An 18355-nucleotide genomic window follows, 5' to 3' on the forward strand; every position below is an offset into this window, starting at 1 on the left:
AAGCCCGTGGACCGATTGGCCAGATTCGCACATGAGGCAAGTCAAGATGGCGCCTAGGCGGCTGCAGAGAGACAAGATGCTTTAGCACTGAGCGGACACCTGCGTGCCGAGGGGGACACAGACTGGCCGGACCCGACGGACCCACTGCCGAATCCCCTGCCCTCTCCCCAATCTGAATCAGAGGGAGGAGGCTCCGGTATGCAGGTAGGAGAACCTACGCTTGCACAAATAATGGACACAATTAAAAGCTGCCCTGCTTTTTAATCAGATAGAGACCATCCTAGTGGACTTTGCCATATTAAAGGATGATGTCAAGAAAATAAGGCATAGAGTCACCAATGCGGAGCAGCGTATCAGCACAGTGGAAGATGAGCTTAATCCACTGCTGGTACAGGTGAGAGATACAGCGGCGAACTACAAGTCCCAGGAAGCCAAACTAAGGGACATTGAAGACCGACTTAGGAGCAACAACCTCCGGTTCCTGGGGTTCCCGGAGGGGTCCGAGGGCAAGCAAGCTGAGGAATTCCTACTATCTTGGCTTAAGCAAACTTTTGGAACAGAAAGTTTCTCCCACTTGTTTGCTATTGAAAGGGCTCACAAAGTTCCTCTTAGGGCACCACAACTGGGCAGATATCCCAGACCCATGCTGGCTTGTTTTCTTTACTTCAGGGATAAGGAAACCATCCTACGTAGATCCCGCAATATGCCTGGAATGATGTACAACAACAATCACATAACCATTTTCCTGGATTTTTCGATGACGACGCAGAAACAAAGGGCGGCCTTCCAAAGCGTGAAGCAACGACTGAGGGAGCGCAGTCTCCCCTACAGTATGCTCTATCCGGCAAGGCTGCGTGTGGTGCATTGAGGCAAGACACAATTTTTTACATCTCCCAAAGAAGCTAACCAATGGATCGAATCGCTGGGTCCCGCATAATGTTCTCCTATTTACATGCTGCTGACCAAGGATTGATACATTGTGACATGGAGGGGCTCCTCTGGATGAATGAATATATTTGTTTTACCATGGAACGTAGTATTCTTGCACAGCACTTGAATGTCCCAGGACTGTCAAGCTAAGAATCGTTCTACAAGCAACGCGGTCCTCATATTGCTCTTTTAAAAACACATACTGTACCCACCCTTGATAGCCCAGCCTGGCTGGACTGGGAGAAGTACCGCCCGCAAGGGTGAACTTATCTGCAGATTTTCAGTTTGCGGTGAAGGCTCTTGGAATGTTAGGGGCTACGGGCAGGGAGGGGGGAGGGGAAGTTCTGATCCTTAGTTATGGATCAAAGTTCACTAAGTTTTGTTCAACAGACTTCTGCACAATTTTCCTTACTGTGTTCACCTTTGTATGTATTCCACTGATATCGATGTCTGCCGAGGGGCCTAGGCCTATGCCCCGCTAAGTGATGTATGGCACAGGGGTGTGGGGTGTGAAGCTCTGTCCACTTCCGGAGAACCGTCGGCATGGCCTCTATGGCTGGGTGGAGGAATCCAGATACCAGGGTGTATTCCTGCCACTCTGCCACTTTCAATACTCTTTCAAGGATAAATCTGTGTTTTGTATCACGTGACCTACTACCAAGAATAATAGAGGCTCAATACTTACCCCGTGCTGTTTCGGACCACTCCCCATTGATGATTAATATCGACATGGAAAGGCCGAGAGGATATACTATGTGGAGGTTGAGCCCACTGTGGCTTAAAGAGGAATGTTTTGAGAGGTCTACACAGACATCCATACAAAACTTCTAGTTAGACAATAGAGACGAAGTTCCCATAAGGATCACATGGGATGCGTTCAGGGCTACAACTTAGATTAGACAGGGATCCACAGACGCCGAGGTGGATTATATTAAAAATCCTAATTCAAATACATATAGAATCTGGAGGGAAGGGGCGCGTCAATTAGACCTAGTCCTGGCTGAAAAAAACTCTGAAAAAACTGTTGTATCAATCACAACGTATATTTGAATTTGGTAATAATAACAGTAGGCTGTTAGCTTATTTAGCCCATTCACAACAGGCCCCAGCTTCTATCCCACGAATATAGAGACGAAGACAATAGAGACGAAGTTCCCATAAGGATCACATGGGATGCGTTCAGGGCTACAACTTAGATTAGACAGGGATCCACAGACGCCGAGGTGGATTATATTAAAAATCCTAATTCAAATACATATAGAATCTGGAGGGAAGGGGCGCGTCAATTAGACCTAGTCCTGGCTGAAAAAAACTCTGAAAAAACTGTTGTATCAATCACAACGTATATTTGAATTTGGTAATAATAACAGTAGGCTGTTAGCTTATTTAGCCCATTCACAACAGGCCCCAGCTTCTATCCCACGAATATATGACAAATAGCAGACATTATGTACCACACAGACGGACATAGCTAATGCATTTGTACAGTTTTACTCTGAATTATACTCTTCCAGAGTGGACTATGGGGAGGAGGCGGTTTGTGAGTATCTGGCCCCCATTCCTCTCCTGGAACTGAGTAAGGAGGCAGCAAGGGAATTGGAGCTTCCTATTAAGATGGAGGAAATATTATCTGCAATACGTACACTCAGCCCAAATGAGTCACCAGGATTGGATGGCTTCCCGGTTGAGTGGTACGACACCTACGCAGACAGCTTAGCCTCAAGATTGTTAGAAATGTACAAGGGGGCTCTGGAGCAGGGAGTCCTTCCTGAGTCCCTGAGAGAGGCACTTATTGTTTTGATCCCGAAGCCGCACAAGGACCATGAGCTGTGTGAATCTTATAGACCCATATCATTGATTAACGTCTATGCTAAAATAATAGCTAAAATACTCGCTTTAAGATTGAACAAGGTAATTGAATCTATCATTCATCCCGACCAAATGGGTTTTATACCCAGGAGATCGACAGCAATAAATTTAAGACGCCTTTTCACCATCTTACAATCTGAAGGCCATGACCCGGACACATGAGTAGTAGTGTCTTTGGATACACATAAGGCCTTTGATTCACTTGAATGGCCATACTTGCTTGTGGTCCTTGGGCAGATTTGTGACATGGGTGAAACTACTATATACTAAACCAATAGCAAGACTTAAAGTGAATAATATCACAGATCCATTCGAGATCACCAGAGGTGCCCATTGACGCCCCTGCCGTTTCACCCTTGCTATAGAACCACTGGCAGCAGGCTTGAGGGCGGACAAGGGAATTAAAGTTTGCAGGATCAACAATAGAGAGGAAAAAACATCATTATACGCAGACGATATGCTCCTTTTTTTGGCAGAGGCAGAAGATTCCCTGGGGAAGGCATTACATACGATCTCTGGGTTCAGAGCATATTCGGCTTTAAAGTAAACTGGAATAAATCCATAATCCTCCCACTCCACCCCGAATACAATCTTAAGTTGCCACCAGATATCACCCTAAGGGTGGTTTTGCGATTTCGCTACCTGGGGATTGAAATTCAGCTGCCATTGAACAAATATATGGATAATAACATATCTCCCCTAGTGGTGAGAATGAAGGAAAACCTCCAGACATGGCATAGGCTGCCTCTTAACCTCCTAGGTAGAATAAATATATATAAGATGATTTACCTTCCCCGGTTTTTATACCTGCTGTGGCATGCGCCAGTATATATTGCCAAAAAAGTATTTAAAGGAATCAATAAGATACTTCTATCCTTTCTTTGGGGAGCCAAGCCAGCTAGAGTGTCACTGGACACACTGTACCTCCCAATACGGGCGGGTGGACTGGCACTACCGGATTTACTTTATTACAATGCTACTATTTAGCAGCCCAGTTAACGCATGTGCACTGGTGGGGATTCCCAAAACTGGATATTGCCTCAGTGGCAACCCAAGCAGCCCAGGTTTATTCCTACAAAGCATTAATTAACATCTTGTATAGAAACGGCCCCCACCCTGTACATGGGGCTGACATACTGAAGCTATCATACAAGATATTTCATATGTGTAATGCTAATGTAAAATGAAACAGCCTCTCCATTTCCCCTAATGCTCCATTGTGGCACAACCCCCAGCTGGGAGAAATTTTTAAAATTCTGGACGAGGCATGCTGGGCGACATATGGGATTAAGTATGCACATCAACTCTTTAGAGATGGAATGTTCAGAACATTCACAGACCTGAAGATAGAATATAAGATACCTAACACATTCTTTTTTAGGTATATACAACTAAGACATGCAGCAAACGCACAATATGGTAGGGGGGAAGTGGTACTTACCTCATCGAAAATAGAACAGCTAATAGCGGACGAGGACCACTCTAAGCTCATATCTAGATACTATTTCACTCTGCTGACGTCTTCCTTGGTCAGGATGGACAGGGTGTCTGCGCAGTGGACATCCCGTCCATCACAGAGGAGTCTTGGGGTAAGGCCTTGGAGGCAATGCTGCCGTCTATGATCTCAGCCAGGGACAAGTTGCTACAATTTAACTATCCCCATAGGATATATTATACCCCACAAAGGCTTCGTAAAATGGGAAGGCTGGATTCACCGGACTGCTACAGATGTAGGGGAGCAGTGGGAGACTTTTTCCACATGCTTTGGCAATGCCCAATAATAGTTAATTTCTGGAAAGCAATTCTCCAATATCTAGAGGAGGCCCTAGCTCTTCCCAATATTTACTCCCCGGCCAGATGTCTATTGGGTGATCTGGAGGAGGAAAGTATATCCACATCCCAGAAAACTTTATTCAGAATACTTTTCTGTTATGCCAAGAAAGCAATTGCACTTAGATGGAGGGAACCAACCCCACCTTCTCTGCAAAACTGGATAGACTTGGTGAACAACTCATTACCAATGTATAAACTCAAGTATGCAGCCAGAGGAAGTACCAAAAAATTTGACATAGTATGGGCGGGGTGGCTGAAATATACCTCAGGAGATGGAATGAAGGATTAAAGGAAGAGGGGGCAGGGGATTGAGTATTAGCGTAATAGATAATGATAACGAATCTGAACTCAAAAAATCAGAATGATATGCAAAATATATGTGATTGCTGGGTAAGAATAACAACAGAGCACACCTCTAACCAAGTAATATTTTGTGATAGTAATATTTTAGTGTTCAGGCATCACGTACAAGATGGACAAATACATATATTATGTTTATGATATGCAGATGGAAAGTTAAGAACATAACAGTTATACATGTATGTTGGAAACTATAGATGTATGTTATTTTTTCTTTGAAAACTCAAATACATTTACTCTTTAAAAAAATTAAAAAAAAACTATTCTAGAGACTTGTTAGTTACACTGTTTAATTTCATATACTGCTCATTCAGTGGCTGTTGCAGTCCCGAAGGCAGCCCACTCTTAGTCCTTGAGTGCCCACATTGTTGTTTGGGTACTCTTTGGAACCTATTGTACCCATCGGCTGGTGATCTCTCACCACCCCTTGGTACCTGCTCCACATAGGAGTCACCTCCTTCCTACTCGACTTAGTGCTTCTCACACCCTTCTCCACTATCTGAGTCTACACTCACCTACCAGCCCCTACCTGAATCTTATCCCAGTTTTCGCTCTTTTTTTCTACCCAGCCCTCCCTACCCCCCTCCTCTCCAGAGAGGTTGCCCTAGCATCTACAAGCCAGCTGTTAAATCACCTAACCCCACCCAAACCCCGTGATGGCGTCCCTAAACATCCTGACACTTAATGTACAAGGCCTCAACTCCCCCCCAAAAATGCACTAAAGCTTTCCGCTCTTCGCCGCACTTTCAGCACATGTGGCTTGCTTGCAGGAGACGCATTTCTCCTCACACTCCTCACCCAAATTTTTTTAGTCACCAATACCCCCAGGTTTTCACAGCTTTGGCCCCCACTAAACAATGGGGAGTCCTGATTGCTTTTCATCATACCACACCATTCACACTCCTGGCGGAGCTCAGAGACCCCAAAGGGTGCTCTCTCCTGCTCACAGACCTCATGTTAGACATTGAAGTCAAAATAGTGTCCTACTACGCTCCAAATAAAAATCCACTGTAATTTCTCTCCCATTTGTTTTCAGTAGTCGACTCCCACAAACGCAGTACACTCATGATTTGTGGTGACTCAAACCAAGTATTGTACCCACTCCTGGATAGCTCCCCAGCCCCAAATACACATAACCTCTCATACCAACAACTCCTAAACCAACACTCACTTCTTGATACATGGTGAGAACAGAATCCAGCCAGACAACAATATGTCCTCATAAGCTGTTCTCCCGCATAGACTACCTCTTTGTAAACATAGGCACCTCAACACTTATTCTAGATTTGCTCATAATACCATGTGCCTGGTCAGACCATAACGTGGTCATGACGACTCTCTCCTCCCTGGTCCCAAAAACAAACCACCGCACCTGGTACATAAATGACAGTCTGTTGTTCAACCCTACCCACCGTCAGGAAATAGAAAACGCTATAAAACACTATATTACCAATAACGCTTCTGTAGATATAGATCCCCTGACTCTTTGCCCATAAGCTCATAAACCATGCATCAGAGGGGTTTGTATCAGTGAAGCATCCCACCAACGCAGGGAAAAACACCAACTTCATAAGCACCTAGAACAAGCCTTCTACAAGGCCTTGGAGACTTTTCAAACCTTGCTCTCTCCATCAAATAAACAAACTTTAAAAAAAACACTCTTGGACCTGGATCTTTTCTTGACTGACTCGGCTGAGAAAACTCTCCGCAAATCTAAACATACTCTCTACATGAAATCAAATAAACCAGATACATTCTGGAGGGGGCAATGTAAGAGAACTATCGTTGCGATCCGGGCGCACTCACGAACACATGCGCGCACAAGAAACTTTGCGGATCGCAGATGCGCCAATGCGCGTGCGCAAAGGAGTGTGCACATCCGTGGGAGTGCTTCCCTTTGGTGCCAGACAGCTTATTTAAGGGGCGCACTGACCTATAACGGATGCTGACTGATCTTCAGCTGTTCCTGTATCTGTATCCTGTTGTATCCTGTTGTTACCTGCCTGATATGCGTTGCTGACCCTTGGCTTTCCTTGACCTGCTGCTGGACTCTCCTACACTTCTGATTACTGGTTCCTGATCCCAGCTTTCTATTTGACCCTGCTCCTGCCTGATGTCTTGGTACCTTGCTGCCCACCTGCTACCGAACCCGGCTATCCTTGTGACTTCGTTCTGTCTCCTGTTTGGCTTTACACTGCCTCTCGGGTATCCGCAACTACGTTCCTGCGACCTGCTGTGACTTTCTGCCTTCCAAGAGTCGCATCTTCTGCTTCAAGCTTCCGGGGCTACATCTGCAGGCACTCGTGTTCCTCCTGTCCCTTGGTTCTTTCTGTCTCCACTATCAGCGGGACTCAGGCTGGTGGGGATACAAGAGAGGCTGACCTCATCACTTCAGACTCCGACCAGGTACGTGACACATTCCTTGCCCTGGCACTCCACAAAACTGATTACACCCTGAAACCAATCCGACTTAAATTAACAAAAAATACTTATTCTAGTAACCCACTAAAAATTCTACATGAATTCAGGAGAAAACTTTCTGAACTCTACCAAAACCCAAACACGTTTCACCAATCTCGATTGGACAGATTCCTGTCCTCTATTCACCTCCCTTCCCTCTCCTCGTCTCAACAAGAGACTCTAGACAAACCCATCACAGCTATAGAAATTCAATCTGCAATAAAATCACTGAAGCCACGTAAATGCCGGGGTCCTGGCGGCTTCTCGGCCACCTACTATAAGCACTTTGTTACTCTTCTGTCCCTCCTCATGGTTGAATCATTCAACTCACTCCTCAAAGGTAATTCCTCCCACTCTTAATCCCTTACTGCTTCCATCTCCATGATTCCAAAGCCAAATACAGATGACATATCCTGGTCCAACTACAGACCGATATCTATATTCAACCTATATATAAAGATAATAGCAAAGGTCCTTTCTACCCGCCTCAACCCCATCATATGAACCTTTATCCACAAAGACCAAACAGGGTTTATCCCCTCCAGGCAAGCGGGTGACAACATACGCCGAGCCACACTCCTAGCTCACGCAGCCCGCACCCGTCGTATCCCAACTTGTTTCCTCTCCCTCGACATATGTAAAGGTTTAGATTCACTGTCTTGGTCGTACCTAAACTCCATCCTCTGCCATTGGGGTTTCAAAAAACACTTCCTATGTTGGATTACCACCCTGTATCAAAATCCAAAAGCTTATGTATCCTACTCAGCATTTCGTTCCCGACCCTCTTCCCTATAGAAAGAGGTACCCGTCAGGACTGCCCCCTCTCACCTCTTCTCTTTGCCCTAGCAATCTAACCCCTAGCACAACTCATCCGATCTAACCCCCATATATACGAGGACTGAAACTGGGATGTCACCAACACAAACTGTGCATGTTTGCAGATGATGTCCTAATATTTCTCACTTCACCCCTTACATCAGCGCTGAATCTAATGGACACCCTCTCCAAATTTGGACAAGTGTCTGGCCTCATCATAAATCTTACTGAATCTAAAGCCTTAAACTTTTTATTGTCACCCAATCTTCAGACTCAACTAACAGACTCTCTTCTGTTTACCTGCACTGCAACTCATATCCCCTACTTAGGCATTACATTTACTGCAAACCCGGCAGACCTTTACACCGCAAACTACCCACCCACACTACTCACCAACCTGATGACAAGCTGGTCTTCCCTACCATTATCATGGATAGGCAGAATCACAGTAGTCAAAATGTCTATCCTCCCTAAAATTCTTTATTTATTTAGAGTTCTCCCGATAATAGTTCTTTCATATTACCTATGCATCCTGCAATGCAGGGCCTCTCGCTTCATTTAGGGCCAACTCAAGCCCCGTATACCTAAAAACACCCTATACACCCTCCGCATCTGAGGCTGGCTAAGTGTACCCAATTTTACTAAATACTACTATGCCACCCAGCTAGCACAGCTGCCCAAATACCAAATAAAGAAATCCCACTGTGGGTTGCACTAGAATAGTTTAACTACAACTCACTCTCCACAGCTAACCTTCTGTGGCAAACATCTACCCAACGTCGTTCTGTTATCAATCCTTTAACAAAATATAGTCTTTCCATCTGGGACAGGCTTACAATGCACTTTGGTCTTCATCTCACCATAATCCCCTCCTCTTTCCTCCGAAATCCCTCCTTTTATCCAGGCTGGTCCTCCCCGACCTCCTTCTCGGCCTGGTCAAACACAGGACTTGCTACTTTTTCAAATCCACTACCATCACACCCTTTCCTACACTTTGTGAAACACATGAACTTCCAGCCACAGAAACCTTCAGATACCTACAGATTAAACATTTCCTGTCCCAAAACGCACCCCCAGCCTCAACAACTCCTAGCTTCACCACCTTTGAACAAACTTGCAAATCTGACACACACAAACGCATGCTTATCTCAGAACTATACGCCCAGCTACTCTCACACATGACCTCCTCCCCATCAACCTACACAAACAAATGGGAGACAGATCTTAGCCTCCAAGCAGACACAATCGATTGGGCTTAATTCTGGCAGGCAACCAAATCTGCCTCTCTGAACATAGTGGCCCTTGAAACCAATTACAAAGTATTCACCAGGTGGTTTCTGGTCCCCGCCAGGATCTCCAAATTCCTCCCCCAATATCCCCTACATTGTTTCCGAAGCTGTAATGCTCCAGGCACGCATGTACACATCTGGTGGGAATGCCCTACAGTCTTTACCTTATGGTCGGAAGTGTTCAGGATCCTCTCTACCATGTTCAATCACACCTTACCACCAGACCCGACAACAGTGCTCCTGAATAGCAAACAACAAGCTTTCACACATGGTCAGTTCAAACTCATGCTCTTCGTCACCACTGCAGCGAAACAAACCATTGCGAAAGCATGGAAATCCACTTCACTATGCATTCTATCAGTCAAACAAAGAGTAACCCAGACAATGATCCATGCCAAAACTCTTCTTCTCGACAAGGTGTATACATTTGAAAAACCTTGGAACCCATGGATCAAACACCACCTACCCCTTGGCTTTGATAGCTTACTAATATTTCTTTGAAGGTGACCCACACCCACCACAACCCATCTACCACACCTGGCTCTCTAGACCTCAGGTCCTCTCTGGAGACCCCCCCCCTTTTTCCACCACCCCTTATCCCCTACTCTCTCCTTCCTCTTCCACTCTCCCGATCCACTTCTAGCTTTCATTTCAATCCTTCTTTTAGACTTGGTCTTGGGAAAAGCTTGAATATTTCCTCTAACCATCCCCCACTAAGCACTATTATTATCCCATCACCAACTACACCCCTTTCATACTGATGTTTTGCAGTTACACTAGATTGTTCATTTTTTTAATGTGTACAGAATCAAAACTCTTAAGTTGTATGTTGTACTACTGAACAGTCGTATAAGCTGTCACATGCTCTTCTACAGCCAAAGTTGGTGAGAGTGTCCTAGGCGTACTAGGATGGCACGGCACAGCCCGATGCAGATAGGGAGTACTTAGCATCAGTGGCGTAGCGTGGGTTATCAGCGCCTGGGGCAAGGCAAGTAATTTGCGCCCCCCTAACCTGTGGACTTTTAGCACTCCCTGAGTCCCTTCCCTTCCTACAATAGTACTGACCAGCCTAATTCCTACACTGACCACTACACTAACCTACCTACCTGATTCCTACACTGACCTACCTGACCACTGCACTAACCTACCTGATTCCTACACTGACCACTACATTAACCTACCTGATTCCTACACTGACCTACCTGATTGCCACACTGACCTACCTGACAACTACACTAACTCACCTGCTACCTGCTTCCTACACTGGCCACTACACTGACCTACCTGTCCAGTATCCTGACCACTACACTACCTGATTCCTACACTGTCCACTACACTACACTGACCTACCTGACCACTACACTACACTGTCCACTACACTGCACTGTCCACTACACTGCACTGAGCACTACACTAAACTGTCCACTACACTGCACTGACCACTACACTACACTGTACACTACACTGCACTGACCACTACACTACACTGTCCACTAGACTGCACTGTCCACTACACTGCACTGACCACTACACTACACTGACCACTACACTGTCCACTACACTGCACTGTCCACTACACTGCACTGACCACTACACTACACTGTCCACTACACTGCACTGTCCACTACACTGCATTAACCACTACACTACACTGTCCACTACACTGCATTGTCCACTATACTGCACTGACCACTACACTACACTGTCCACTACACTGCACTGTCCACTACACTGCACTGTCCACTGTCCATTACACTGCACTAACCACTAAACTACACTGTCCACTACACTGCACTGTCCACTACACTGCACTGGTCACTACACTGCACTGGCCACTACACTACACTGTCCACTACACTGCACTGACCACTACACTACACTTTCCACTACTCTGCACAGACCACTAAACTGCACAGACCACTACACTGTCCACTACACTGCACTGTCCACTACACTACACTGACCACTACACTACACTGACCACTACACTGCACTGTCCACTACACTGCACTGTTCTCCACTCTCCCTCATTGCTCACTGAAGAGCTGAGCTGTGGAGGGGCACAAATCGGGTGTCTCAGCCTCTCATTGGCTCGTTGAGAGGCTGAGACGGGTGTCAGTCCAGGCACCTGGCGGAACCAGACTCCCATTGTCAGGATGACGCGGTGCCTGGACTGATTTCTGTGACGTCAGCAGAGAGCGGACTTCAGTGAAAATGTATTGCATTCCTGTGATCCATAGGAGAAGCGCAGCCAAACAAGCTTTGGCTGGACTTCTCCTTTAAGCCATTCATGATCACTATGAGGTGGTATGTGGTATGTGGTAGCTTTTTTCATTAAAGGACTTGTCAAAAAGTGTCAGTGTATTTTTTTACTGTTTACTTTTATTTTGTGAATGAGTACAGGTACTATGAACTCACTACTAATTCACATGGGGGAGGAGTGATATCTAGGAGCCCTCATATTGTTAAAGGTAGATTCCTGTTCTGAATAGATCCCTGCTTGCAAACCCCCATAATCACCGGGCCAGTGTTGTGAAAAAGAGGCCCTTTTCCTCATCAACATGGGGACAAGGTGCTTTGCCAGGGTACTTTCCCCCTAGCAAGGTACCTTCTCATGTTGAGGACATGTGACATGGTATGGTTCAGGAGGGGATGCACACACTCGCTGACCCCTTTTTCTAGCCAGTCAGGGTCTGGTATGGATTTTGGGAGGCTCTCAACATTTTGTTTTGATTTTTTTTGCATGGGTCCCCCTTACAATTTATACCAGAATTTGGAATTTAGGGGGAACCCCTGCCTTTTTTGTGTGTGGACCCCCTTGATTTCAAAACAAGTTCCTCATCATGTATAAGAATCTGGCATTTATTTTAAGGGAGAATATTGGGGGTTTATATTAAAACCTATACCAGACCATCATCTAGGACAAGGGTCTGATGTAGATGAAGGGCCAGTTCACACCATAGGAATGTAGTCCGGATGCATTCCAGATGCTCTTCTGCATGCGTGTTTTTGATGTGTTTTTGATGCAGTCTAGTGCATCCCCCCTTTTTTTTTTTTAACCTCAAATAAGGACATGTGCGCTCCAGTGCATTTTTGATGCATTCCAGTACAATCAAGTGCAGAAAAAATGCAGCATGTTCTTTCATTTTTTTTCTGGAACTGGAACACGCTGGAACTGACCACACTGTTGTGAACTATTCCATTGCAAACCATACTATCCACGCATTTTTGATGCAGAAAAGAAAAACGCACTGGACTGCATATGGTGTGAACTGGCGGAGATTCCCCAGCCACTGTGTTTCAAAACGGAAGTAAGCAGCCAAGGAGCTATAATTTTGCCTGCAATTTAAACAACATTTTTTTCTTTGTACAGTAAATGGCAATTTACTGACATAGTATATACATTTTACAGATGCACCACTTCATAGTCAGGTTCAGGGCATTTCCTAGGTGTGTTATTTACAGGATTTTTGCTTATGTAATATCTCACTTGACGTATTAATAAAAACCCTGCTCATCAGAAACTGATTTTTCTAACATTGATTCTTTCATTATGTTCCCTAGAGCAGTGTCCAGCCTCCAAGCTATTTATTTGACAATCCCTTGCCTGTAATGCCGCGTGCACGCGATCGGAATTTCGGCCCACAAAAGACAGATGAGAGTTTTTCGTCGGAAAATGCGACCGTGTGTATGCTCCATCAGACTTTTGCTGGCCGAATTCCAGCTAGCAAAAGATTGAGCGCCTGCTCTCAATTTTTCGGCCGGAAAAAGTTCCTATCCGAAAATGCGATCGTCTGTGGCAATTCCGACGCGCAAAATTCCTACGCATGCTTGGAAACAATTCGACGCATGCTCGGAAGCATTTAACTTAATTTTCTCGGCTTGTCGTAATGTTGTACGTCACCGCGTTCTAGACGGTCGTAAGTTCAGCGAACTTTTGCATGACCGTGTGTATGCAAGGCAAACTTGAGCGGAATCCCATCGGAAAAGCCATAATATCTGTTTCCGATGAGACGTCCACTCGTGTGTACGCAGCATTAGCCTAGAAAATGTCTATTACTGTTTTTTACCATTTGACTTCCTTTGACTTGAATGGGGTTCTGATTCGGCATCCAAACTTTATTAATGTTCGTCAAACCTACCTCAAACTGAACTCAAGTACGTTCAGCCCATCCCCAGTTCATACTGTTGACATGTTTTCTGTGTTTTCTGACATCTTAAATGTTTCCTATTGTGAAACAAATCAAATTAAGAATTTTATGTGTAGCAATTTATTTATAAGTACAGTATTTCTAATGAAGGACTTTTTGGTTTTGGTCTTCATTGATTCTTCTGTGCTTCTCATTACACTTTATATCATATTGTTTTACTAATGTTGTTACATCATTCTCTTTTACAGTACTCTGTAGATTGTGATACAATTTCTCAGCTTCCTGACATCTCCTTTCATTTTGGAGAGAAAGAGTACCCTCTGAAAGGGTCAACATACGTCTTACGGGTATGTGAAGGATTTGTATACGTAATGCTATCTACTGCTATATCTACTTATAATATCAGTTTTAAGTTGATGCAAAAAGCACAAATATCGTTTTTGACTGAACTTGAGAAGGGGCAGTGCTTACTGGTGCTTGAAATTACTTGCTAACAGACTTTTTTTTATTAGTCGTTGCAGTGTTATTTATAATGCAAAATATAAAGTGCAGTGCTAAATAAAAACTGAAAATATGAATAACACAATGCCTACCAGCATGTAAAAATAAAGTGTAAATGTGCAATGATCAATATGCAATATCACTATAACTAATATGCAGTATTGAATAATGGTGAAATTAATACAATCTACATACAACTAACATAATACAATATAGCATATAACATACTATAATGTGCAAGCGTGCAATATGTGCGATATTGAATGACAAAGTAAACAAAAAAGAAAAAAGTTCATGTGTGACTGATATACAAATGTAAAAAAATCAGATTAAAAAGAGAGAAAAAAGTTCTTGTAAACTAGTATTCAGTGAAGGAGATCCCACTAGTATTCAGTGGAGGAGAACCCACAAGAAGTGGACAGCGTTGGTCATATGCTTGGCAGCGTATCACCCATCACTATAGTTAGGATAAAAGGCTTAACAGAAAGCCAGCGACCACCCTTACTCAGGGGGATCACAAAGCACTTGTTTGGATTCAAAGATCCACTCGAAGGATGTCCAAGCGTCTGTCATCAGAAGCCTCTATGTACACCGTATGGTAATCAGCAGCCAGAACAGCCTCAGCAATAGGGTGTGTTAATATGTAGAGAGACAAAAGACCCAGGATAGTGTAGTATTGTCTCTTATGCAGTTTATTGGCAATGCTGCAGTGCTGCTTACATACATTTCAAACTGGGGACACAGCTCCAGTGCAAACAAACCAAAACAGTTCCTTGCAATTAACAAATCCATGGAAGCCATCGAACATGTGCAGAGTGTGTGAGCGTGGCATCCCAACAATCGTTTTGTCAAAGGTGACGTCATCAGGGTATAAATAGTCTATTGACAAGATAAAGGAGCACTGTCATTGGTCACACAGGACGGCCCAAAGCCACTAATTGGATAGTCAACCCTGACCAATTGTAAATGAGATAAGAAGTAGTCCTTGCAGCCATCGATGGAGTAATATGTCTCTATGGCAATAGAGGCACACATCACAATCTTGTGGAAAAAAAAAAACACATATTTGTTAACACAGGCTTGCTTCCCTATATTGCCAATTAACCTTAAATTAATCAACAAAAATGTAAACATTACAAAAATGATAAATAAATTATGAATCATTGTAATCAAAAAAATTATACCTTTTTTGGTCACATATACATGTGCATTAACTGAGGTAAAAAACTATAGTAAAATCTTTGGAAGTAAGCTTCTTTCATGCATCAAAATTAGTATTAAACAATGATAGAATTTATATAAAACAATAATTAGTGCAGCACAATCGTTTAAGAAAAAAAGTCCATTCCACAATATGGGAACTAAGACGTCCAAAAGGAGAAAGGCAAGTTTCCTCGTGACGGAAAAGGAAATAAATTCTCCAGTAATGTATTGGTGACAAAATCCTCCACCACAGACAGCCAGATGCGCTTACCGGATCAGGTGGACCTCTATATTATAGGAGGTCATATACGCGTATATCCACTCAGGAATGTGGGTACACTCAAGTACAACTCTCGGGGTCCCCAATCCAGCATGATGGAACACCGATCCAACAACGGAATGCAGCGATAATGGCTTCGGATCAGGTGGACCTCTATATTATAGGAGGTCATATATGCGTATATCCACTCAGGGATGTGGGTACACTCAAGTACAACTCTCGGGGTCCCCAATCCAGCACATTATCATTATTAGTGTATTGGGACTGGGAGGAGAGCTCTTGCTTTCTCTGTTGCTGTCAGTGCACTTGGTAAACAGCCTGGTGTCTGCAGATTTAGGACTGTCGTTTTACCACATTACCACTGCCGGTTTGGAAGCCAGTATCGCTGCATTCCGTTGTTGGATCGGTGTTCCATCCTGCTGGATGTGTAATTGTTCCATCCACCATGGAACGGTTGGCCATGACATGTAAAGGTTGGCCATGCTTGGGGCAAACTTTGCCCCATGGCTCTCCCTGTATTTGCAGATAGTATGCCCCATCATGCCAAAAATAATTACGTGTCATTGAAAACTCCAGCAGTTCAAAAATAAAATTGCTCTGTGTAATTAAATTAGTGGAGTCACGAAGAAGGAAATGTTGTACCGCCTCATATCCCAACTTGTACGAGATTGCTGTATACAAAGATGCAACGTCCGCAGTTACCAGTAAATATGTTGGTTTCCACTCAACAGTATCTAGTATATTAATGACATGTTTGGTGAGGGGGTACCCATCACCAGTGGTTGCAGATAATAGTCTACATATTACCCAATATGAAAAGTTATAGAATCAATTCCACTGATGATGGGTCGTTCTGGGGGATTGTCCAAAGTTTTATGGATTTTAGGCAGTGAGTATATGGTTGGCAGTCGAGGAGCCGGAAGTACCAAATGCTCCTTCTCTTTTTTATTTAACATCCCCATATCGAATCCCTTTTCTATAAGATTTTTAAATTCTCTTTTAAATTTAATTGTAGGATCCATGAATAAGGAGGAGTACGTGTCAGAGTCAGACAAAATTCTCATTATCTTTTTGTGAGTACATTTCCTTATCCATGATCACAATAGCTCCTCCTTTATCTGCTGGGCGGACAACAATGTCCCTCCTCTTACACAGTGTATCCAATCCTATCTGTATGTTACGTTAAGGTTGTACAGGTCTTAATATGAGGTTTTCCAAATTCAAATCCAATATGAGGTTTTCCAAATTCAAATCCAAATGGGGTTGCTTAGGAGGTATCTTTTAATGTTTAACTTTTGTGTATTTTTATGTATATCTATGAAAGTCTGAAACGTGTTGAGATTCCGTGGGGGTGCATATTTCAGTCCTTTATTAAGGATCGCAATCTCTTCTTTAGAGAGTTCTTTGGTGCTAAGGAAATGATGCCACTTTCACCTATGTCCTCTTTCTTTTCGGGTAAATTATGCCTCCCCCCTCTGCAACCTGTCTTGCGTCTCCATTTTTTTTGTGCCCCCTTCTGGTTCCCCCCTGAAAATCCAGTTGACAATGATTACCAGATAGATATTGACTCTAAGGGGGATGAGGGGCTGTATGGGTACTGGTATTTCTAAATTCCATTTCTCTGATCTCATTCACTAGAGGTGCATACCTGTTGCAAGTATCCACTCTATACTGATTTAGGGGGCCCCTATCATCATGAGAACAACGCAAGTTAACATCATTATGACGTGTATATTGTCCCCTCCCATGTCTCCATGGTGGAGGGGGACCTCCATGTGGTGACTGATGGTTGTAACAAGTGGTTGGTCTACCTCTTCCACCCTGGCCCCTAGAGGTGTTAGAGGATTGCTGTGGGCCCACCCTTCTTCCATGGGGTTTAACACAGATACCTATCACTGAAACAGTGTTTCATTGTGAATTAAATCTTTGTACACATTAGATTCTCCTTGGCATATACTGTACACATAAGCAAGTTTCTGGGGCACTAATTACCATAGATGATTTTACTGCAGACCAAATGGAAAGGACTACTTCTTATCTCATTTACAATTGGTCAGGGTTGACTATCCAATTAGTGGCTTTGGGCCATCCTGTGTGACCAATGACAGTGCTCCTTTATCTTGTCAATAGACTATTTATACCCTGATGACGTCACCTTTGACAAAACGATTGTTGGGATGCCACGCTCACACACTCTGCACATGTGCGATGGCTTCCATGGATTTGTAAATTGCAAGGAACTGTTTTGGTTTGTTAGCACTGGAGCTGTGTCCCCAGTTTGAAATGTATGTAAGCAGCACTGCAGCATTGCCAATAAACTGCATAAGAGACAATACTACACTATCCTGGGTCTTTTGTCTCTTTACATATTAACACACCCTATTGCTGAGGCTGTTCTGGCTGCTGATTACCATCCGGTGTACATAGAGGCTTCTGATGACAGACGCTTGGACATCCTTCGAGTGGATCTTTGAATCCAAACAAGTGCTTTGTGATCCCCCTAGTTTCAGGGCCTGGCTATCTTCTCTGATTTCTGGCCAGTGTAAGTAGTATGTAGAGCAGTGTCCAGGGGTTAATAGTAGGGCAGTGTTCGTGGGTCAGTAGTAGGTAGGGCAGTGCCCAGGGATCAGTAGTAGGTAGGGCAGTGTCCAGAGGTCAGTATT

General features: G+C 44.0%; 1 protein-coding gene across 2 annotated transcripts in view; it reads left to right on the forward strand.

The window, feature by feature from the left end:
- REN (renin) overlaps window positions 1–18355 on the forward strand; it is a 713915-nt gene that overhangs the window by 630858 nt on the left and 64702 nt on the right. For both annotated transcript variants that reach the window (XM_073615843.1, XM_073615842.1), the window contains one exon: window positions 13957–14055. In XM_073615843.1, coding sequence (XP_073471944.1) covers window positions 13957–14055 — 99 coding nt within the window. The remainder of the gene's footprint in view (window positions 1–13956; window positions 14056–18355) is intronic.

Source organism: Aquarana catesbeiana, linkage group LG02 (assembly GCF_042186555.1).
Source record: "Aquarana catesbeiana isolate 2022-GZ linkage group LG02, ASM4218655v1, whole genome shotgun sequence".
Taxonomy (NCBI): Eukaryota; Metazoa; Chordata; class Amphibia; order Anura; family Ranidae; genus Aquarana; species Aquarana catesbeiana.